The sequence below is a fragment of the Rhinolophus ferrumequinum genome, chromosome 3 (assembly GCF_004115265.2).
Source record: "Rhinolophus ferrumequinum isolate MPI-CBG mRhiFer1 chromosome 3, mRhiFer1_v1.p, whole genome shotgun sequence".
In the NCBI taxonomy this organism is placed as follows: Eukaryota; Metazoa; Chordata; class Mammalia; order Chiroptera; family Rhinolophidae; genus Rhinolophus; species Rhinolophus ferrumequinum.
The window spans coordinates 79,688,967-79,713,401 of NC_046286.1; the positions used below are offsets into that span (position 1 = coordinate 79,688,967).

General features: G+C 37.9%; 2 protein-coding genes across 2 annotated transcripts; one reads left to right on the forward strand and one right to left on the reverse strand.

Moving 5' to 3' along the window:
- Nucleotides 1–6,331: 6,331 nt before the first annotated feature.
- On the reverse strand, nt 6,332–7,363 carry LOC117020583 (trace amine-associated receptor 7a-like). Its single transcript, XM_033103171.1, has one exon. It carries the CDS (start codon nt 7,361–7,363, stop codon nt 6,332–6,334), a length of 1,032 nt encoding a protein of 343 aa, XP_032959062.1.
- A 15,826-nt stretch (nt 7,364–23,189) lies between these two features.
- LOC117020539 (trace amine-associated receptor 6-like) lies at nt 23,190–24,226 on the forward strand. Its single transcript, XM_033103087.1, is given in 2 exon segments — nt 23,190–23,424; nt 23,427–24,226. Coding segments are annotated over 2 exon segments (1,035 nt in total).
- The last annotated feature ends 209 nt before the right edge of the window (nt 24,227–24,435 follow it).

Here is a 24,435-nt window from a genome sequence, read left to right on the forward strand (position 1 = left end):
TCATCATCCCTTCATGAGATCTCAGACAGATGTCCAGTCACTCTGAGTGTTAAAGATTTTCATTCTGGTCTACTCTGGATTAGAACTGCAATCTATATCTAATTCAGTATCCTTGCCCTCCCTCTGTCCAGAGCTAGTGTGGTCTAAGCTTAAAAGCCTAGTTGTAGGGAAGAGGCATGTCTGAATTTTTATTCCTTTTCTGCTCTATTCCACAGTGAGAAGGAGAGAGAAGATAAGGAGCAGCATAATTTCATAGCAAATTTGGTCTCCTTGTGACCTTTATTTGGTGGACATGACCTCTGTGTTGGGAGCCCTCCCATGGCCCACCCATAGCATATCTGGGTGCTTCAGACATCCCTGCAGGAGGCATTTCCATTCCTAAATTCCTGATCTTTCAATCAATATTGCTTTGTTGTTTCCAACATCCTCCTCAAGCCCTGTGGGATGTGTCACAGAACTTTGTGCACCCTGAACTGGGACACCTGCCAGAAGGGCCAAGCCTGACTGGCTCCCACAGTCTAGTAGCCCACGTGAAACTCCTGCATCTTTGCCACTGGAAGCAGTGACAGTAGGGGCTTCTCTCCCTGCCAGCCCAATTCTCCTCCCAGCCATCTCTCTCCTAGTCTACTTGCCTCTGCTCAACATAAACACAGGGCAGGTCAGCAAGATTATTAAATAAGCAAATCTAAAGAGGGAATGAAGTTTGAATCATGTTCCCAACACACTGTTCAATATGTGGTTGCGTGGACAAATAGACTCCATAACCAAAAGCCTGTAAGGTTTCCACTCACAGACAGACTCTAAAGAGAAGCTGAAAGAGGTGATCTGGAGTGGCTCATGCACATCGGGAACTGGACACTGGGCAGGCTGTCCCAAAATGAGTCACACACGTACCTCATGACAGAGCCTACATTTGGGTGCCTGCCGCATGCAGGGCACTGTCCGTCAGCTATGGCATTACCAGGCCGAATGAGAAAACTTTTCTCTCATTATTAGTATTCTCCGTATTCCATTCCTGCTCTGCTGTGCAGGGTGGATGGGGTTACAAGAAGAAAAGGAGAGAGGGGAAAAAACACACCATAAAAGCAGGTTTATCTCCCTCCCCATTACAGAACCTGAGGCCTAGGAGTAGGTAGCCCTGACTAGAATAGGAAAGACAAAAGTGCTAAAGTGGATGTGATTGTAAATCTCATTTAGGATTAGAATGCACTTTTCATGGGATTTTAAATCTCCAAAATTTCATGGACGCCTATGCAATCTGCCCCCAGTGTTTTAAAACATTGGGAATGGAGACTTAGAGCAAGTCTGCATGCACTAGTACATAAAATAGTGCAGCTATTTTCTGTTTGCAAAGCACCAAGTGCAGACTGTTCCAAATCTTGTGACATATTCAGTGGGCCACGAGTCCCAATGATACCCTAGGAGGCACAAATCTGATGACTAGAGTTCCATTTCTTCATGCTTTTCCTGAATAATTTGAAGAATACTTCCCACCATCCTACCATTCATTTTGAGAGATCACCTTCATTTCTTAGAAGTAACTAATTAAACATTCATTTAGTCATTTTAAATACTCCTTTATTTAAAGGAGATTCTTAAATCTCCTTTATTTAAGGTTTCATGATCAAAAATACATTATTGGTGATGATTTCCTCATCAAAATGTGACCAGTTGATTTCTGGGTCAATATTAAGGGTTGATATTTCAGAGCTCGGAAAACCATATGACAAGATGTGGGCAATGACCAGTCAGAATGGATGCTATTCTAAGAGACAGAGGAGGACCTGGTGATCTTTCAGTTGCTGGATCATGAGGAACTTTTGGAGACTGGGGAGATGGAGCCAGGGTAGGGTCACAAGGCGTTGTGTAGGTGCTAAGACAATAGCTATTTCCCAACTAGTATTTAAGTATTTCAACATTTTCCCAATTGGAATGGTTGAATTGGTACATACCATCTGAAGATCAGCCCTCTCAAGATAATTGAGCACATAATTTTACTTACCTGATCTGAAGTCCCTTTGAAATGACTTCAAAAGTATATCTGAAAAAAAAATCAGATGGGATTAAATTGACTGAAAAATCAGAGTAGAGAAAAATATAACCCAAAATGCACACCACAGATGGCTATCAGACAGGTAAAAACTGTTCTCGTGAATAGAACTTGAAAGAAATTCTAAGTCCCAGAAAGAGCAATCAGTGAGTAAAAGGAAGAAAATATTCAAAACAATTGCACAGAAAGTTTTTTTGGGGTTAAAGAAAGGTCTAAAGTCTTCAAATTAAAAGTATCTACCATGTGCAAAGAAGAGAAATAAAAAAATGCAGACAACACATTCAGACAAGTATAAAAAGACAATCTGCAAAAGTTCCTAGGACAGGTGCCAGAGGAGGTAGTTCAAGCCAAAGGACTAACCAGCATGCTAGCATCACACTTCTTAGCAGTATAGCAGGTCTCAGGAGGCAACGGAGAAATTCTTTGAAAGTTTACAGGGATCTTTTTCCTTTTTTGTGTTTTAATTAGTTTCAGGTGTACAAAACAACATAATGATTAGACATTTACACCACTGACAAAGTGATAACCACAACAAGTCAGAGGGATTTTTTTAAAAACCAGAATTCTATTCTAATTCTAGCTAAAATTATAATTGAAGTCCTATAAAGTCTCTCAAAGCTAATGGAGAAATATATATGGATATATATTTGAATACATAGAAGCAGGCAAGGCAGATCTAATGGAAGAGAGTTGGAGAGATGAGTAATCCTCAGAAAGGAGAGGTTGCACGGTGACCAGATATTGGAGAAGACGAAGGTGGATGGATCCAGGCCCTGTGGACAGCTGGACACCGCTGGAGTGTGGCCAGCCCACTACATGAATTCATGAGGTTCTGGTTATCTGACCTTGCTCAGGTTACTTAAGCTGCAGTTTGCATCTAAAAAAGGATGGCTTAAATTAGATTATTTTAAAGGTAATTTTCAGTTTGAATATTTTGTGAGTCCATCATCACAGTCTAATGAATAGGTAGTAATGTGGAAAAACATAACACTTTCTATTTGAGAATTTTTCTGTCCCTTGAATTCAACTACCACTGTCCTACAGTTAGAGAGGGAGGCACTTTCCAGAGAACGATTCGGAACACTCAGTTTCATGAATGGTCACACACATACACCACAAATCAACACATGCGGTGTCTGCAACATTGATAATGATAACAACTTTGATGCATAAAAAATGATTCATGCAGATTCATATTTTCTTAATATGACATTGCACATTTTATATAAACTTATTAAAATATTTCCAAAATTAAACAAAATATACACCTATTTGTTCAGTAAATAATATTGATTATTCTTTATTTCCAAGTATAATGGAAGGTTTCTGCTGGCACTATAAAAATGGAAAGAAGGGACATTTTCCTGAATAACACAGTTTTGGGGGAAAACAAATATGACAGCAAATCATTAGAAAGCAGAAAGTAATGTCACAGACACAATGAACATAGTGGTCCCTAAGAAAGGATGCACAGAAATCCATCTATCGTCTCCATTGTTTTAATCTTTACACATGGAAAAAATATAAAGGGAAGCTTTAAGTCCTGTTAAATATCTGAGCTATTAAGGGTGCATAAAATTTGTAAACATAATTATACTGTAATCTATAATAAAGAACTAATAAAATCCTTAGGATAAAGCTAGATGAAATTTCTAATCTCTCAACAATGCTTAGATGAGATGAAGTGATTTGTGTGGAGAAAAGGCACAAAGGAACCAAATAAATAAATACTATAAAACAATAAGCTCATGATTTTGCTAAATGTTAAGACCAACTCTGCCTTAGTAATGAAGATATAGCCTCAGGAGAACAAAATTTCATACAATAAAATACGATTTCAATAATGAAAAGATGTGATGAGTGGAAAACCGTACATTAAAATTTTATATCACAGCAAATTAATTACTCCCTCCAATGTCTCCATCTCCCCAAAGAACTTTGTTTATGATGAACTTTCCTATATGATGCTTATTTTTTTTAATTTGCAGAAATGTATATAAAAACATGTATTCCAAATTGTTCTCAAGCAGTTGAGTATGGAGGGTGGGCCACATTCTCTTTTGTAAGAGGAGGAATAAGTTACTGGTTACTTCACTTACTCTCTGGCCCCTGGCTGCCCATATTGGTTCTATTGTTAAACAAAGTATGCCACCGGGAGCATGTGACTCACTTCTTAATGCCTCAGGTTCCTCATTCTAAAATAGAAGTAATAATATTCCCTTGCTCATAAGGTTGTTGTGAAGATGAAGTGACTTAATGCAGTTAAGACAATTCCATGCACAGAATGAGTGTCCCATTGACACAGATAGATATTTATCAGGTTCAAATTGTTTTTATTGTTATATCCTTTGGTTCCAGAACTCATGTATTGCATACCATAAGCACTGAATAAATGTTCTTTGTAGCAAAGGCCAATAGATTGGTCCCCACACAACCAGAGTGGTTCACAGAAGAGAATAATGATGACAGTAGCTTGTGTCTTTTATAATGAAAGTTTTCGAATACTCATAAAAATAGACAGAATATTATATTGATCTTCGAAAGGAAGTGATAAAATTAGATGATTTGTCTAATATATTAGAAAGGCTATTTTAAAAAAAGGAAAGATAAGAGTAAATGTAATAAACTAGATGTTAGAAATACTTATTTGAATCCAGAAGCTTTATCACATTCATCAGATTTCTTTACCACTTTCATTTTAGCTTCTTTATCTTTACAATGAGACAGTATGATTATTCGGTAGCTTGCAGAACAAGATTAGAAAGAGTTACTATAGTGAAACCACAAGAAGCAATAAATAAATAAATTGATGATATTCAATGTCCGAACTGAAGGATTGTGGGTAAAAGGACAATAAGCAGTCTAGGGTGACTTCCATCATCTGTGAAATGAAATAAAGACAAGAGTTTCTCCTAAGAACAGTATAATCAGAAATAAGGCATTCTTAGAAGAGGCTTACCCATTCAAAGTATTTGTGTGATAATAGTTAGAAATGATGTGCTACTAGATAGTGCTTTATTACATCAGTTAGAAATTAAAGAAATAGTACAGCAAGAATTTTTTATATATATATTCACTCCTGCCCCAAAACATGATAATATGATTGTAAAATCTTGATGTCTTATTGCGACTAAACAAAAGGTAGAATAGTATCACATAATTTATTTACATTGTTCATAAAACATACAGCACCCTTCACTTTCACTACCAAGAAAACTCCCTGAAATAACTGACTTGGTTTATCCACTGTGAATTGTACAACTAATTCAGTTTCCTTTTTTGCTTTGGAACAAGTTTATGGGTTATAAGGAAACACTACATTTTCAGGCCTCTGACTTGGCTTTATTTTATTTCCTTCATTTCAGTTTTCTTTCTTTTTTTGAACATATTTTAAAATTATGCTTTTCTACATCCTTGAAGCCCCTGTAAATAATTTTGAAACAATGTGCGATTTAAGTGATAAAGAATAAATTGATTTCAAAATAAAGTAAAATAACAAATGGCAAGATTAAAACCCTTGCTTTAAACATATGTTAACTGGTACGATTTCTGAACTCAAATGTAATTTTATGAGCAGACTTACTCACCTGTAAGAAGCTCCCTGAATAAATGAATGTTATTACTTATGACACAAGTAACCTCTCTCATTGTAAATAACTGAGTTGATATTATAGTTAATGCTCTATGTCTTGACTGATTTTACTCTGAAATCACATTTTTGGTTTTGCAAAGCTGAACATCAGACAGTGTAGACTCAGTACTTTGCCCTCTCTGAGCAAGGAGCCACCAACTCTCTAAATATCTCTTAGTTGCATTTACATTTTAATAGAAAATATATTACATATGAAGTGAGAAAAGATATAGCCAGGGATTGAACAAATATAAGGTAATAAAAGGCAGGATTATGATTACAATTAAAATTTTATTTATTTATTATTTATTTTACATTTTTCAAGAATACTACAAGGGAGGGGTTATTAAACAGAGAAGTGTAGTGAAAATCAGAGAGAACTGAGCAACCCAAGATCACAGTATTAGATGTCAGAATACTGCAATTCAGTCATTTTTGGCTATAAGGCTGTGCTGTTTCCATTACAATTAGATTTTAATGTTATATTTACCAAAGAACATTGAACTTGAATTTACATGTTTGGGTCAAAATTGAAGCAGAATTCTATGATTTTACCTAAGAAGATCTTGCACATTTATGATCAATATTTTTCTCCCCATTGTGAGTTCACTCACAATCTATTTTCAATCCTCACAATCAAAATACAGAACCTACTCAGAAAATAAACTTATTGTTGAGGAATTCTCTCTTAAGATTTGACCAGTGATGATTAGTTTGATGGCTTTTCGAAACCAAGGATAAAATACAGCATAGATCAAGGGGTTCATAGCTGAGTTATAGTAAGCAATCCAAACTAATATTTCATAAATATAGGTGGGTGTGATGAAACCTAGGAAGGCATCAATTATTGTACCAATCAAGTATGGCGACCATGAAATCAGAAATGTTATCACTGCGATGCCCAGTGTTTTTGCGGCTTTTCTCTCCCTCTTGGCCACTCTGTCTTTGTAACTATCTGATGATCTCACAGTTTTATTGCTCATACTTTCAATTTTTCTGGCCTGGTGTTTAGCAATGAGGAAAATCTTGGAGTAAACAATCATCATCACAAGCGTGGGTATGAAAAATAATAGAAAATTTACCAATACCCAACTTTGATTCACTGCAACTTGACATCCTCCCACACAGGTGAGAGCACTTACTAGTTCCTCCAGCCCAACTTCATTTGCTCCTGTGCCAAAAAGGGAAAAAGAATAAATAATGGAAAGGAGCCAGGAAAAGGCAATACAAATGCCAGAAACAGATGCAGTGAACCTGGTTGGGTAGACCAGAGGGTCAGTGATTGCAATATATCTATCGAGAGAAATAAAACACAAGTGGTAGATAGAAGCATAACAGAACGACCCATCGAAACAAGAGTGAAATTTACAGTAACTCTCCCCAAAGTACCAGCAGCTCTCCACAGACCTCACTGCACTGAAGGGCATCACAGTGACTCCCACCAAGAAATCAGCACAGGCCAGGGAGGCAATGAGAAGATTGCCCGGAGAGTGCAGCTGCTTGAAATGAAGAACTGAAATCATCACCAAGAAGTTTCCAAATACAGTCAGCAAAGATCCAAAGCCAAACACTGTGTACAGAATCAGGCGGGGGCCTGGAGAGTAGGAAGTTTTGACACAGGATCCATTCACGTTCTCGTAGCAGAGCTGTGTAGCTACAGGAGCCGGCAAATCACTGCCCATGATTCTCTGTTTTGATACCTGGAAAAGCTATCATCCTCTACGGCAAAACGTGTCATTCCAAATATATCATTTTCAAAGTCCTTTAAAAAAAAGTGTGTAAAATATGTCAGCAATTGCCAGCACATTTTGTCCCTATTTCTCTGTAAGTACAAATCCTTATTTTCATGTTTAGAACCTGACTCATATCTTCATCTCAAAATAATTTACTTTGAACTGAGTAAGCAGTTAATTTTATCATTACATAAAATTCTGTTTATTTAAATTGTAAAAATCTTTCTTTGCATTGCCTAGTATTTCTTACCTGAGAAATGTTAGTCTTCCAAGAGCTGTTATAATGCATATACGAATGCCACATTTTATTAGCGTTCTTTTCTTAATTTATCAGAGCTAGAATAACACTCAAAACACTCTGCCCCTCAAGAAAGTAGCTAAATAATTGCAAATACCCAAAGCCCTTAAGATTGAATCCCCATAGTGCAATGTGTGGAAAGAAAGAAACTTTAGTAATGATTATATTTATGTTAAAAATAAGTTTCCACACTTCTACTCCCTTGATGACATTTGTCCTTTTCATGAAATAGAAAAGGAAATGGAAATAGTGCTTGTCTTTGAAAACCTTTGTCCAGAATTTGAAAGCCAAACTGTTTATTTTTAGTTATTATTGAGATTGCATTTTTATTTTTGTAAGAACAATTTATTGATGATTTATGTTTGTCACTAAAGCTCTTTCAGTAAAACTCTTCATCTCTTCCAGTATTTGTTTGTGCTAAAGAAATTAAACGCAGAATTATATATTAAACACTGGAATGCTTCAGGTTTAGCTTGAATAATTCTGATTTGGAAAAGTGGGAGAGCAGAGTACAAGGTATTTTTCTCAAGGAGATATAAACAAACTGTATGTACAAATAAAACGTAGTTCCTGCTAAGGTGTTTTTGTTTGTTCTTTTCTGTGTTTGTTTTTTAATAGGAACTCTGTGGAAGATATTAAAAAAACAAAATGTTTAACATCTGGAAAGTGGAGATTCCAATATTATGACTCTGTATGTTACCTCTGACAAATTAAGCTTTTTGTCTTCAAGCTCGAGAAAAGATCTCAGCTGAGGCTTTGAAAAACATTTTCCTGATGCATGACTTCTGGTCATTTTTAGAATCAGCCTTTTGATATTGAGGTATACTTTGTATTCGAAAATTTCACACTTTTAAAGTGTGCAAGTTGATGACATGATAAATGTATCCACCCACGCCATCACCTCCAAAACCAAGATATAGAATATTTCCAACACCTCAGCCATTTTCCTTGTGCCCTTTTAATAGTCAATCTACCCCCACAGCTCCCTCCTCCTGCCCTAGGCAATCACTGGTTTCCATTCCATCACTACTGATTAGTTTTCCTGGTATAACAATGACAGGTAAATAGCATCATATACTATGAGCTCTTCTGTGACCAGCTGCTTTCTCTCAGCTCAATGTCTGTATCCATTTATTAGGTATATTATCAGTTCATGCCTTGTTATTGCTAAACAGAATGCCACTGTATTAATATACCACAATTATTGTATCCATGTGTCTGTTGATTGACATTTGAACTTATGTTCAGTCTGGGGTTGTTAATAGTATTGGTATGAACATCCATACACAATTCTTTGCAAAGACATGTGTTATATCTTTCAGTGAACGCCTGGGAGACGAATTGCTAGATCATATGGGAAGCGTATGTTTAACTATACAAGTAACTATAAACCGTCTTCTAAAGTAATTGAACCTTTTGTACTCCCACCAGCAATCTATGAATGTTCTCATTGCTCCAAGTTCTTTTCAATTCTTGTCATTGCCATTTCTTTTTATTTTAACCATATTAGATGCTATGTAATAGTATCTCTTGTTTTAAATTTTTATGAATGGTGATGTTGGGAATTTGTCTATGTTAGTATTGGCCTCTAACGTGTCCACTTTGGTTAACTGTCCATTAACATTTTTGACCATTTTTTAATAGATTTCAAATTTTATTATTTTTGAGTTGACTGACTGGGTACAAGTCGTTTAGAAATATATGTTATGAATATTGGACTTTTCATTTTCTTGAGAGTGTTTTTTAAAGAGTAGAAGGTTTTAGTTTTGATAAAAAACTACCTATAAATTTTTATAGTTAATGCTTTTGTTTCTTGTCTAAGAAACCTTTGCCTAAAATGATGTCACAACTATTTTCTTCTGTGCTTCTTTCAGAATTTTTAGAATTTCAGTGTTTATGTTTAGGTCGATGATTCTTGTCCTATTAGTTTTAAATGTGTTGTGAGGCATTTGAAGGCGTAAAGACCCTGTTTCCAGTGGTAGCAAAGAAACTGGTAGCCCATAGCCTACAGTGCTAAAACATTTACTCACATTATCTGTAGATACCTGTAAGCAAGCGCCTACGGAAGAAAAGGCTCTGGGTGACATGCACTTGCTGCCTTATACAACATTTTAGTTAAAATGACAAGTATAATTAGTTGGTTTGTTTTTATTAACTGCTCGGGAGAATACAGGAGAAGAAAATAATGAGCTAGAGAGGCTATAAATTACGAGTTCAAGTTCCGTACAAGGGACCTGAAAGCTTCAATGAATACTCTGAAAGAATGGAACCCATATTTTCTATAGCCATAGGACTGAGTTTCTGAAAACCATACACCAAGCCCAATTCTGTAGGTGGCTAAATTAAAATGCAAATTGAATTCTCATACTCCCATGGCATCTTTTGCTCAAATTCTGGCATTGATTGGGAAGGAAAGGGATGCTAAAAATTAGGATGGTGACAGATTGGCAGGCCCCTATGAAACTGGCTACCTCCAACCCGTAAATTCTGTCAAGCCTTTTCAGCCAGTAGAGGAAGCTTTCTCACGGCTGCCTGAGGAGGTCAGTTCCCCTTGCCTGAAGAAGCTATAATCATCTCACCTGAGGTAGTTGCCTTACAATGGATCACTGGCCCTCCTCAGACCACCCCTAATGCCCCTTGCCTATAGACCTATAATCAGACTCAGGTCCCAGCAGCCCCACAGGATGAGGTACAAAATGTGACCCATGAGGACATACAACACAAGACTAGAATAGGGCATGACTTTGCCAATCTATAGTAACAGAAACTAAGAAATACCTATATGTGGGAATGGAACTCAAGGGTGTGATATCAACGTGGAAGGGATGTAAAGTGGAATTAGGCTGAATGTATTCATAAGAGGCTATGAAGCAGCACATGATTAATATTCAGTCAAGGAAGAGATGGAAGATCTTAAAGACATGCAGCAAAACAATATTGCAAGTACTTTAATAATGTTAAGATGTCATTTCCAAGATATTTTAATCACTTTAAGATGCAGTTCCTAAAATGGTACAAGATGGCAGACTAGATAAACACTGTTGTATGCCTCCTTCCATGAACACATTAAAATTACAACTAAATTATAGAACAATCAACCTGGAGAACTCTCTGAAGTCTAGCCCCATAATTAAAATATAAAGAAGCCATGTCAAGATTGGTAGGAGGGGCAGAGATGCTGAATGGACCCCAAACCTTTCTGTGGCAGTTGAGAATCAGGAGGGAGATCTTGGCTGCAGAGGTTCCCACCAGAGGACTGAGGGACCCGAAACCCCCACACCAGGCTCCCAAGCCCGGTGTACTAGTTCCAGGACCAGGAGCCCTCACAACACCTGGCTGTGAAAAACAGTGGGGATTCCAGCCATCAGGTGGGATGGAAGGCTGTGGGAAACCCACGTACAGACTCACTCACTCACAAGCACTTACCTTAGGCTCCAGTAGAGGGATAGTAACTTGGGAGGTGTCGGTTACATACGGTGGGGAAAAGTGAGATATGTGGGTTCCGTAGAGAACTGAAGGACAATAAGCGTTTTCCCCGTGTGAGGTCTTCCTCCCTTCACCAGGTAGGCGGAAGCCATCTTTCTTGTGTTGAGCACGCCCCCACAAGGCCAAATCTGAATCTGATTGGTCTGATGAGCTCTGGGGCTCTGCCCTGCTGACCTATTGGGATCCTGCCCTATTCAACTCCCCCAATGCCAGAGGCTCATTTTCCCAGCGCAGCCAGCCCTGCGCCGATTGCACTCTTTCTGGGCAAAATATTGGAGTCTCCGGGCCCCAAGGGAAAGTGACTGGCCTTGATGTGCTCTGAGACTTTTGCTGAGTAGCTCTAAGCTCAGCACTGGCACCAAATGAGAAACTATGTTAAACTAGTGACCACAACTCTTCCCACTATAGTGACTCTCAGAGGCCCTGCCTCACACAAATTGCATACCACATGAGACTCTATCAGCAGCTGAACCTTAAGAGAGCCAACAGGTGGCAGCAGAGGTTCCCACCAGGCTTTTTTGGAGCTACCCCAGGCCTGATACTTGTGGCTGATGTCCTCAGGTCGTAGCACGGTCTCTCCTGCACACCTCGAGGTTTAGCACAGGCGCGAACAACCAGAGATCACTTTGTAGCTCCTACCAGGTATTTCCCAAACAGTCACAGACAGTGAGTGACGAGGGCCTGCACCAGAGACCCTCCAAAGAGGCCCCAATACCAATAAACTTGGAGGTTGGCTTCAGACCTTAGCAGAACACCTCCTAATTAGCCCCACAAGCGGCACACACAAAGGGTGGTCTCAAAAGGCACCAGAGTCCACTGGGGTGATTCCTACTCAATGGGGTAAGACCCCAGCACAGCAGCCTGTAACCTGTGGAAATGGCCAAACCCCATAGCCAATCAGCCTGAGGGTCAATCCCACCCACTGATATGCCAATAGAGATCAAGGCTTAACTATAACAGGAGGGCACACAAATCCCACACAAGGGATACTCTGGAGCACCCAGAGCGTGGAGACTGTGCCACTGGGCCCCACAGGACACTTACTACATAAGGTCACCTGGCCAAGTCTGGGAGACATAGAAGACCTCCCTAACACATAGAAAGAAACAGATAGGCAGCCAAAATGAGGAAAGAAAGATATATCTCAAATAAAACAACAGGAGAAAAATCCAGAAGAAGAACTAAATGAAATGGAGTTAAGTAACTTACCAGAGATAGAGTTCAAAACAGTGGTAATTAGGATGCCTAAGGAACTTAGTGAGAGCTTCAACAAAAAAATAGCAAGCATAAGACAGACATAGAAACCATAAAAAAGAACCAAGTGAAGTGAAGAATACAGTAACTGAAAGGAAGAATGCACTAGAAGGAATCATCAGCAGACGAGAGGAAGCAAAGGATCAAATCAGTAGTTTGGAAGACAAGGTAGCAGAAAACACTCAATCAGAACAGCAAAAAGAAAAACATATCCAAAAATGTAAGGAGAGTTTAAGAGCTCTCTGGGACAACATTAAGAATAACAACATTTGCATCATAGTGGTACCAAAAGAAAAAGAGAAAATGCAAGAGATTGAGAAACTATTGAAGAAATAATGACTAAAAACTTTCCTAACTTGGCAAAGGAAATAGACATACAAGTCCAGGAAGTGCAGAGAGTCCCAAACAGGATGAACCCAAACAGGCCCTCACCTAGACATATTATTAGAATTGCAAAGACTAAAGACAAAGAGAGAATTTTCAAAGCAGCAAGAGAATGGCAAATAGTAACTTACAAGAAAGCTTCCATAAGAGGTTCAGCTGATTTCTCAACAGAAACTTTGCAGGCCAGAAGGAACTGGCACAAAATGTTTGAAGTGATGAAAAGCAAGGACCTACAACAAGGGTACTCTACCCAGCAAAGCTATCACTTAAAATCAAAGGAAAGATAAAGAGCTTCCCAGGTAAGAAAAAGCTAAAGGAGTTCATCCCTACCAAACCAATATTACAAGGAATCTTAGAGGGACTTCTTTAAGACGGGTGAGGGGAGGTATAGTGGGGAAATCAAAATTATGAATAATAAAATGGCAATTGCTCCATATCTATCAACAATTACTTTTAACGTAAATGGATTAAATTCTCCAATCAAAAGACAGAGGGTGGTGAATGGATAAGAAACAAGGCCTTTACATATGTTGCCTACAAGAGACTCACTTCAGATTGAAGGACACACACAGAGAAAGTAAAGAGATGGAAAAAGATATCTCATGAAAATGGAAACAATCAAACAAAAGACCTGAGGTAGCAATGCTTACTTGTATAACAGGCAAAATAGACTTTAAAACAAAAAAGAGACAATGAAGGACGCAGTAATTCCACTTCTGGGTATTTATCTGAAGAAACCAAAACTCTATTTCTAGGGGACGTGTGCATCCATAAATTCACTGCGGCATTTTTTACAATGGCCAAGATGTGGAGGCAGCCTGGGTGTCTGTTGGTGGAAGAATGGATAAAGAGGCTGTGGTACATATATACAATTAAATATTGCTCGATCATGGAAGGGGATGGGTTCCTGCCATCTGTGGTGACATGAATGAACCTGGAGTGTATTGTGCAGAGTGGAGTATGTCAGACAACGACAGAAGCAATATGATTTCACTTATATGTGGAATCTAAGCACAAAACTAACAAACAAAACAGAAACAAACTCTTAGACACAGAGAACATTTTGATGGTTGCCAGATGCCAGGGGGGTTGGGGGCATGGGTGAATAAAGGGGAAGGGAGTAAGGAGTACAAATCGGTTGTTACAAAGTAGTCATGGGGATGTAGGGTATAGCATAAGAAATATAGTCATAATATTTTAATAATTATATATGGTGTCAGATGGGTACTAGATTTGTTGTGATGACAGATGGGAAGGGGTTGGGGGCAGGGTGAAAAAGGTGAAAGGATTAATAAGTACAAACTGTAGTTACAAAATAGTCATGGAGATGTAAAGTAAAGCACAAAGAATATAGCCAATAATATGGTAATAACTATATGTAGTGCTAGATGGGCAATAGACTAGTCAGGGGGATCACTTCTTAAATTATGTAAATGTCTAACCATTATGCTATACACCTGAAATTAATATAAAATAATTCTGAATGTCAACTGTAATCGAAAAATTTTAAAAAGTGTGGGGGAGAGATGAAGGGAAATAAGAGGTCCAAATTTCCAGGTATAAAACAAAGAAGTCATGGGAATGTAATGTACAGCATGTGGAATATAGTCAATAATATGGTTATAGCCTGGTATAGTGTCAGATGGTTGCTGTACTTATCATGGAGATCACTTCTTTAGGTATATAAATATTGAATAACTATGGTGTACCCCTGAAACTTATAACATTGTATATTAGCTAAGTTTTTAATAAAATTTTTCAAAAGATGTAGATCCTAAATTATACCAAAGCAGTTACAATTTAGTTGCATTAGGTAAGAAAAAAATTATACTAGGGATGTATATATGTGTATATATATATATATTCAGAATATATTTTTAGTAAATTAAAACAAGCAAACCTAACTTCAAAATTATAATAACAGTTTTTATATGTTAATTTATTCAGAAATATTCAAACGATACAGATAAATACCAAACTAAATCCACTCCCACATCACTCACTGTCCATTATACATAAAGTTAGACTTTGTAAAAGCATATAGAAGTATGTACGTATATAATGCCCATATAACATACACTATTTTATACTCTTTTAAAATAGATATTGTGGTTTTCTTTCCATGTCTATTTATACAGAACTTGTTAGCAATTTTTAAAGGCTTTATAATATTCCATTACATCGGAGGAGCATAATTCATTTAATTTATCCCTTATTAATGTAGGTTTTTTTCCAGTAATAATTAAGAGTTATACAATGAGTGTTCTTGATATGTTTGCTTCCTTTCCTGGCTCTTTTCTCAAGGTTACTTGCCAGAAATGGAACTATAGAGTCAAGTGAGATGCATGTTTTAAATTTTTTATAAAGTTTTTAATTCCCCTCAGAAACTGGAAACTCTATCATGTTTTCTGGAGATGCCTGAGAGCGTGATCAATTCTCTCACAGGTGTGCTCAGTTTCCTACGCTTTCATTAACAATGGGGATTACTGATCCCTCCTTCTAATATTTGCTAACTTGGTATATGAAACTCCATCACACTTTCATTAAAATTTTTTGATTATTTTTACATCTGGCATTTTAATTAGCCATTTCTATTTTTTCTGTGTGAAATTGCCTGTTGATTTGTCCAGTGGGGTGTTTGTCTGTGTCTCACTGCTGTATAAAAGGCCTTTATATTTTTAAATGTATTAACCCTCTCTTCATCTTGTATGCTGCCCATAGTTTTCCAAACTTGACTTTTTTTTTTAGGCCTGGCCAGGTTTTCTTTTAAATTTAAAAAATTAAATCGAGAACATGAATCTATATGGTTTTCAGTCATGATCCCTCCAATGAAAATTTATAAAAGCAATATTTCTTTGAGTTTTTTAACATCTGGAAAAATTATGTTTGAGTTTATCAATAGTATGAGGCAAGATGCTTAACATATTTTTCCAGAAAGCTATGTGCCACATTACCACTTCTTTAAAAATCCATCCTTTTCCCATAACTTACAATACATTTTAATTTTTGTCATCAATAATCTACAAACTTTGGATAGTGTTTACAGAAGAAAAAAAAAAGACAGAAAATCGACTTCCTTCATGACAGGTAGGTAAAACAATAACCCTCATGGAATGAGAAAGCAATCACATACAAGGACCATCACTACTGTGGAAATTACACCATCTGGTCACAGTTATTCCCACATTTGAAAAATACCCCCAAAATATAAACTAGGAGCCAGGTCCTCAGTCTGAAATGGCTGATATATAAGGGTCAGCGATCACTATGAGCTCCGGAAAGAATTGACCCCAAAAACAAGCTTCTCAAAATGAAGGCAAAGTTAACCAAGTCCAAAGAAAGACAGGAAATACAGGACTTTCACAGGGAACAGGTAACCAGGAAACCTTTGAAAATGACAGAAAAGTGAACTTGAAAGGAAGGCCTGGAAAACGATAATAACGAACAACTGACAAAGCAGAGAAGTTCATAGATTTGGGGAAACTAATAAAATCATCTTTATGTGAACCATTTTTTAGTAAATATGTTTCTATCAAATTCTTAAAGATATTTAACTTACCAAGAAAATAAAAGCATAAAAGTTATGCTACTGATATGGAGGTACCATTTCTCCCCAATTTAATGGATCATTTTCACGTCACAATTACTGGGATATGCCAACATTTCACCAATTCTTAAAAATTTAGGCTAAATTTTTTTTAACCTTTAAAATATCAGAGAGATTTAAATGAGGTCAAGAACTCTCCAAGAAATAGGAAAAAAGGAAATTCAGAGAGGTGAATCTAACAGGTAGGGCAATTATTTTTCCGCAGATAACCAATTCCAGAAGAAACATTAGAGAGGATGAAAAACTAACCAGAACTCTTGACAACCTTGTAGGGTTAGTTGGAAACTATTAGATTTTAGATCCTAACAAGGAAGACGAGCCCAGGTCACGTATCTACCGCCAATATTCGTGATTAAAACCTTGAGAACTAATATTCCCTAAACATATACAGGTAAACTGCTGCTTCAAATTTTCTCAATTCCTATTATAGAGATTAGGATAATCCGAGATTGCTAATTCTCCTAGGAAAATGCCAGAAGCAAATGTAAATTTTCTCTGGAGAAAGATAATATTATCTCACTTCTCAAATTGTTACCTCAATTTTTTACATAAAATGTCTCAAATTCAATAAAAAAATTACCCCCAAAAAGGAGACAACAATAGTGTGAAACCCAACAGAAACAACAGACAAGTTTTTCAAAAAACGGGAAATTTCTGTAATGCTTTAAAATAACTAAGCTGAATACCTTTAACAGTTTTGAATTCAATTATGCTGACCATAAACAAGGAAATAACAATCAAGTTTGAAAACTTCAGTAGAGAAGTATAAACTGTTTTTAAAAATGGACATTCTAGATCTTAAAAATATTGGTCTCTACTTCTCAAGCTACCAAGAACTCAAACACTGGTTAAATAGAAGTTTATTGACAGACTGTACAAAAATATTACCTATGTGCTGGCTGCTCCTGGTGACTATTCCCACAGGTCAAAATTCATATCACAGAAAGTTTATCACTTAAAACATCTCATTAATCACTTAAAACATTGTCTTTTTTTGACCACTTCAATAGCTTTTGAGAAAGTAAATTTTTAAATCACTTGAGTATGGAAGTGGTGGGAGATGCTAGGGTCTCTGAGAATTGGTCTCAGAGGGTGGAACTACAAGGCACTAATGGATTTGGTGGCCTTAGTACTGGCTTAATCAGCATAAGAAGCATAAGAAGTCAAATGTGAGACGGAGAATCTGAGGATGCCGAAAAGATCTCCAACACAAAAGCCCATGGGACAAGGGAGAAATCAAAATAAAAAATAGAAAATTATGAAAGGCATGATGACAAGACTATGACAAAATAACAAAATAAACTGTAACAAATTCACAAAATTGTAGTACACAGGGGAGATATCTGATTTTGGCCATGATGAAATAGTTTGTATCAGCCATACTTTTCACTGAGAACAATTATAAAATTCATTTGAACACATTGACTAACTATTTGAAGCCTTGAGGAGCAAGCAATACAGCCTGGAATTGATAGGACAAACTCATAGAGAGAAGGGAAAAGCACTGAGGTGAGCTGGGCCTTCTCCAGCAAGTCAAAGATCAATACAAGGAGAAGGAGGGCATCTCCAGGGCCTGCTCTGCCTCTCAAACTAGCCTGCATTCTGACTGGTCATTCCCACCTCTTGCCATATGGTTTTTTAGTGTTTTGAAACATCAACTCTGAATATTGACCTAGAAATCAAGAGGTTACATTTTGAAGAGCAGTTCATCACCAATAAATTCATTTCTGATCTTGAAAGCTGAAATATGGAAAATTTAAGAATATATCCTGAATTACTAAATATGTTTCATTAATTATTATTTACTTTCTAAGAAAGAAAAGAGATCTCTGAAAATGTATAAGATCGTGGGGAGTATTCTTCAAATTATTTAAGAAAAGCATGCAGAAGTGGAGCTGTAGTCATTAGATTCATCCTCCCCTCTTGTCTGGTAAGGAAATCTGGCTTATTGAATATATCTCTGTATTTGGGACAGTCTGAGCTTGGTGCATCACACACATGAATGGTTTCCCATGGTAGCTGCTAGCACAGGGAAATTTGCTCTATTGACACTCCCTTTCCCAACTATAATAATTCTCTGGGCAGATCTTATTGCTTTCCATCCAATCCCCAACATTTATAAGCCCATGACGTTATTTCTAATTCAGGCTAAAATTTTAAAATTACATCCATTTTAGGAATCTTATCTTTCCTACCCCAATCAGTGATATCCTGCTCTAGGATTTGGGGAGTTAGTGTGGGGAAGAGTATAATCCTGCTTTTACACTCTTCCTTCCACTTCCTTTTCTGCTTGTAACCTCACCCACCTCCACAGTAGAGCAGGAACAGAATAAGGAGAATATTAATAATGAGAGAAAATTTTCTCATTCGGGCTGGTAATGCCATCGGCCTGATGGACAGTGCCCTGCACGTCGCAGGAACGCAAACATAGGCTCTGTCAGGAGTACGTGTGTGACTCATTTTGGGACAGCCTGCCCAGTGTCCAGTTACCCGATGTGCATGAGCCACTCCAGATCACCTCTTTTAGCTTCTCTTTAGAGTCTGTCTATGAGTGGAAACCTTACAGGCTTTTACTTCTGGAGTCTCTTTGTCTAGACAACCACACCATTGGACAATGTATTGGGAACATGCTTCAAGCTTCATTCCCTCTTTAGATCTGCGTATTTAATAATCTCACTGACCTGCCCTGTGTTTATGTTGAGCAGAGGCAAGTAACTAGGAGAGAGATGGCTGGGAGGAGAATTGGGCTGGCAGGGAGAGAAGCCCCTACTGTCACTGCTTCCAGTGGCAAAGACGCAGGAGTTTCCTGTGGGCTGCTAGACTGTGGGAGCCAGTCAGGCTTGGCCCTTCTGGCAGGTGTCCCAGTTCAGGGTGCACAAAGTTCTGTGACACATCCCACAGGGCTTGAGGAGGATGTTGGAAATATCACACCAGTATTGATTGCAAGATCAGGACCTTGGGAATGGAAATGCCTCCTGCAGGGATGTCTGAAGCACCCAGATATGCTCTGCATGACAGGGACACTATGGGAAGGCTCACTACACAGAGGTCATGACCACCAAGTGAAGGTCACAAGGAGACCAAATTTGGTGTCAAATTATGCTGCTCCTTTTCTTCTCCTCTTTCCTTCTCTCTGTGAAATAGAGCAGAAAAGGAATAAAAATTCAGACATGCCTCTTCCCTACAACCAGGCTTTTTAAGCTTAGACCCTTCTAGCTCTGGACACGGTAGGGCAAGGAGAGTCAATTGGATATAGATTGTAGTTCTATTCCAGAGTAGACCAGAATGAAAATCTTCAACACTCAGAGTAACTGGAAACTATGAGCTCTGCCTGAGAGCTCATGAAGGGATGACGAAGGAATCCTCATTTGGAGGTTGTGACTGGAGATAATATAACATTGTATTGTTTCCCATGCCACTCAAAGTGTTCCATAAGTGATTAACATATATTTCTATAAATAGTTATTAAACACAAATGGATTATGTAAGAATCAAGTTGATCATTGACTCAGTTATACACTCACTTGAAGAAATGCTGAAACTCTAATTAGATATGTAATTAATACATTGATTGTATGTTACCAGTACAACCGCTGTTCATTTACATTTTAACACTTTGATCCTGTTTTGTGTTTGGTTACCTCTAGCTCTAATCAAAAGAGACAAGAGTACAAAACGTTTCTCACCCTCCCTCTCATTAACAAACTTCTGAGTTTGGGCACTGGAAAGACCACAGAGATCATTAACACATCTTTCCCCCACCTCTGTCATAATGAGGACTGTCTCACACTCGCAGCCATTTGGGAGATGGCTTATTTAATGGTTTATTTATTTTATTTAGAAATGTCTTAGAGAAGTTCAAAGCCTTGGAGAGTGAAAACTTCCATGATGCAAGACAACCAGTTTGCCTCCAAGTTTTGCCCTCAGTGCTAGAATCAAAACCCCCTGAAACACATGATCACTGCCTAATCTTGATCTTTCTCTGATGCAAATGCAGTTACTCAACATGGTCTTATGAGCAAGATAGGAAGAGTCATATATGTGAAAGAATTCTAGAGGCCTGAGGAGGAGCCTCCAATTTACATTACCATATCTGCTCAGGGCTAGTTTGTTTTCATAGACTAACATAAGACAAACAGTGCAAAATTACGTAGAATCTGCTAATAAGTTTTTTGGCATAGCAGGAAAAATAGAAAAATGCAAGACAATCCTTTTCTTCTCACAGTAGACACCTGGCATTGCTTTCTCTATATAGTTGATTTTTGGACATCTGCCTCCATTAGAAGAGACTACGCTATCTCAAACATTTGTAATGAGCAGGTTTGCTTTGAGGGGCATAAAAGGCTTACCTGGGAAAATACCACCTTTGCTACTAATGAGCCAAGACTGTGGTTCCTAGAAAACTTGGGTTTCAGAAATAATAAACTTGGTTAAAAAGTTTAGGAAACCAACAGATATTGCCAAATATTAACTTTTACTAGCTAAGAGCTGGTAGAAAATTGGAAGATATCTAGCTTTTTGTGTTATAAACTAATTTCTGGAGATCTTCGGTTGGTCCAGGTTCTTCCTGGAAGAAACTCCATGCCTCCCACCCTACTCCCACGTTCATACCACAACTAGGCTTTCATCTCTGTCTTTCTCTCTTTTTTGCTGGCATAATATTCCACATGCATTGTTTCTACCTGCTAACAATGGTCTGAAAACCCAAGCTATTCCATTCGCTCCATTTTCATTTCTTTTTCCTGGTCTATCTCATATTATAATTTAAAAATATTGAAGCATCATTTTTGGCTTACCCTGATTTTTAGAACTCTTTGGTCTATACCTTCTTGTCTAGGTGCTTATTTCACTATCACAAACTATTGCCTTTCACCTTTATAATACTTTTCACAATTTGTATTCACATAACCATTTCTCTGTTTACTTGTTAAAGGTTTCCCTCCCTCATCCCCTCCAAGGCTGTAAACTTCATGAGGATAGGGATCATATCTGTTTAGTTCCTTACTTTGCACCCAGCTCCTGGCACTCAATAAATGTGTATTAAAGGGATGAATTAACTAGTGAATAAATCTCAGAATAATGGAGGAAGATACAAACTAATTTCTTTACCAAAAGTGGCAGGTATCATGTGATACTTTTTTATCCTAGAATAATGGCTCTCAATAGAGCAGGTCATTGAGACATTCGCCCTCCAGAGGACATTTGTCAATGTCTAGAGATACTTTTGGTTTTCACAGTTGGGGGGAACTGTATTGGCATCTACTGGCATCTAGCAGCAGGATGCTGCTAAAAGCCCTTCAGTGTACAGGACAGATCCCACATCAAAGAGTTATGTGAACTCAAATGTCCATAGTGCTGAAGCTGACAGAGCCTAGCCTAGGCCTCTGCCTATATAAACAATTGACATTACTTTACAAAATCAGACTCTCAGTAAATATTAGGAGGAATCTAAGAGATTATTGGATTAAGAGTATTAATTTTCTTGATTTGGAATCAGATAGCCAGATGGATTAATACCAATACCCATGGCATTTTATAACTTGAAAAGCAAGTTCACAAAGCTCTATAAGGTCACAACTCTGTACTGACAAGAGTCCTGAACCCTTCTTTGGCAAGGCTGAATAAGGCTTTTCCTTGCTCTGCAGTGTTCCAACATTCCAGGCATGCGAAATTGCCAAGGAATGTGTCCCCATGTTACAACTTTCTGCTCATTGTTCCTTTTGACTTCTTTTAGCATTGGGACCAGGATGTCTGGCACCTGGAACCACAAACAAACATGTAGTCAGATGGTTTGATGATTCCCATTTCTCACATTCAGGAAGAGAACTTGCAAATATTCTTCCAGTGAAAATGTCTTCAGAGGAGAACTGATCTCTTTTCTACCAGAACCTTAAAAATGCTAGTGTGTTTACGTATCATTTTGGTTTGTAAGGCTTTGTTGTAATGTATTTCATCAATCTCAAGATGTCCTCAATGTATGTTATCTTTTCTGTTTGTTGGTAACTACTGCAGATGTAAAAATGATTCTTAACGGGAAAGAAAAAGCTAAGCACTGACTCTCACTGCTTGCACGCTATTGTTTCCCTAACAAAAACCCAATAAGGTGACTATGTCAGGATTGAGAATAGAGGAAAGATTCAAGTCTAAGAACAAAGAAATCTTTGGCTCGAGAAACATAACAGCTAACCCAATTTAATGTAAAGAGTTGTTTTGTAGAACAACTTTCTTAATAATCACTATTGAAAATAATCTTCTAAATTCACACCTTGCACTATAGGGATTCCATCTGGGGATTTTCCCGTTAATGGCATTTATTTATGTGGAAGCTCTGCTTGCTTTAGCCAGGAACACAGGTCAGACAACAGAAATAAACAGGAGGTGATCCTTCAGCCTTATAATTACTTCCCATATCAGTGCCTGTTGCAAAGAGAAATTCTGGAGGTAAAAAAAGAAAACATATATTTAACTAAAAGGGAATTTTATCAAATTAAGGGAAGCGATCATTAGCTGAAATTAACCCCCTCAGTAATCTCGTACAATATAACTTTTGTTGTATTGCATTTTGTTACAGAACACATTTGAGATTTATAATAAATATTGGAAAATTAAAAAAAAAAGTTAGTAATATCCGATAATTTCCTCCTCCATCGTGGTGTATTTATGTTTTTCCTCCAGGAGTACAGAGAATTAGAATTTCTTGCGATAATCAAGAAGGGCAGCATTCTTCAAATATAAAGAGGAGCATCATGAGAGGCAACTCGTCCCCCCCTGCATCTGCGCAGCTCTGCTACGAGAACGTGACCGGGTCCTGTGTGAAAACTCCCTACTCGCCAGGACCCAGCCTGATTCTCTACACCGTGTTTGCCTCTGGGGCTGTGCTGGCCGTGTTTGGAAACCTCCTGGTGATGACTTCAATCCTTCACTTCAAGCAGCTGCACTCTCCAACCAACCTCCTCATCGCCTCCCTGGCCTGTGCTGACTTCTGGTGGGGGTGACCGTGATGCCCTTCAGCATGGTCAGGTCGGTGGAGAGCTGCTGGTACTTTGGGCGAAGCTTCTGTACTTTCCACACGTGCTGCGATGCCGCATTCTGTTACTCGTCTCTCTTCCATTTGTGCTTCATCTCCATCGACAGGTACATTGCTGTTACTGACCCTCTGGTCTATCCTATCAAGTTCACGGCGTCTGTGTCAGGGATATGCATTGGCGTTTCCTGGATCCTGCCCCTCGCCTATAGCGGGGCCGTGTTCTATACAGGTGCCTATGACGACGGGCTGGAGGAATTATCTAGTGCCCTCAACTGTGTAGGGGGTTGTCAAGTTGTTGTAAATCAAGACTGGGTGTTGATAGATTTCCTACTCTTCTTTATACCTACTATTGTGATGATCATTCTCTACAGCAATATTTTTCTTGTGGCTAGAAAACAGGCTAAAAGGATTGAAACTATTGGTGGCAAAACAGAATCATCCTCAAACAGTTATAAATCCAGAGTGGCCAAGAGAGAGAGGAAAGCAGCTAAAACCCTGGGTATCACGGTGATAGCATTTATGATTTCGTGGTTACCTTATAGCATCGACTCAGTGATTGATGCCTTTGTGGGCTTCATAACCCCTGCCTATATTTATGAGATTTGCTGTTGGTGTGCTTATTATAACTCAGCCATGAACCCTTTGATTTATGCTTTATTTTACCCATGGTTTAGGAAAGCCATAAAACTTATTGTGAATGGGCAGATTTTCACGGACAATTCATCATCTGTGAATTTGTTCTCTGAACAAATATAAGCAATTGGATTGAGGAAGTCAAAGATATCTTTACATTTTGCAACTGAAATGAGTTTTTGAAAATCAAGTAAGACTATTAATGAAGAGGAAAAAAATTGTACTTCAAACCTAATAGGATAACTCCATGTTTTCCAGTTATACTAGGATGTGTACTTCTTTGTCACTTCTCCAAAATATTTATTTGACTAATAAATGTCAAATCCTATTTA

Excerpts from the sequence above, each read along its gene's own strand:
- LOC117020583 (XM_033103171.1), bottom strand. The coding sequence starts at position 7,363 with ATGGGCAGTGATTTGCCGGCTCCTGTAGCTACACAGCTCTGCTACGAG.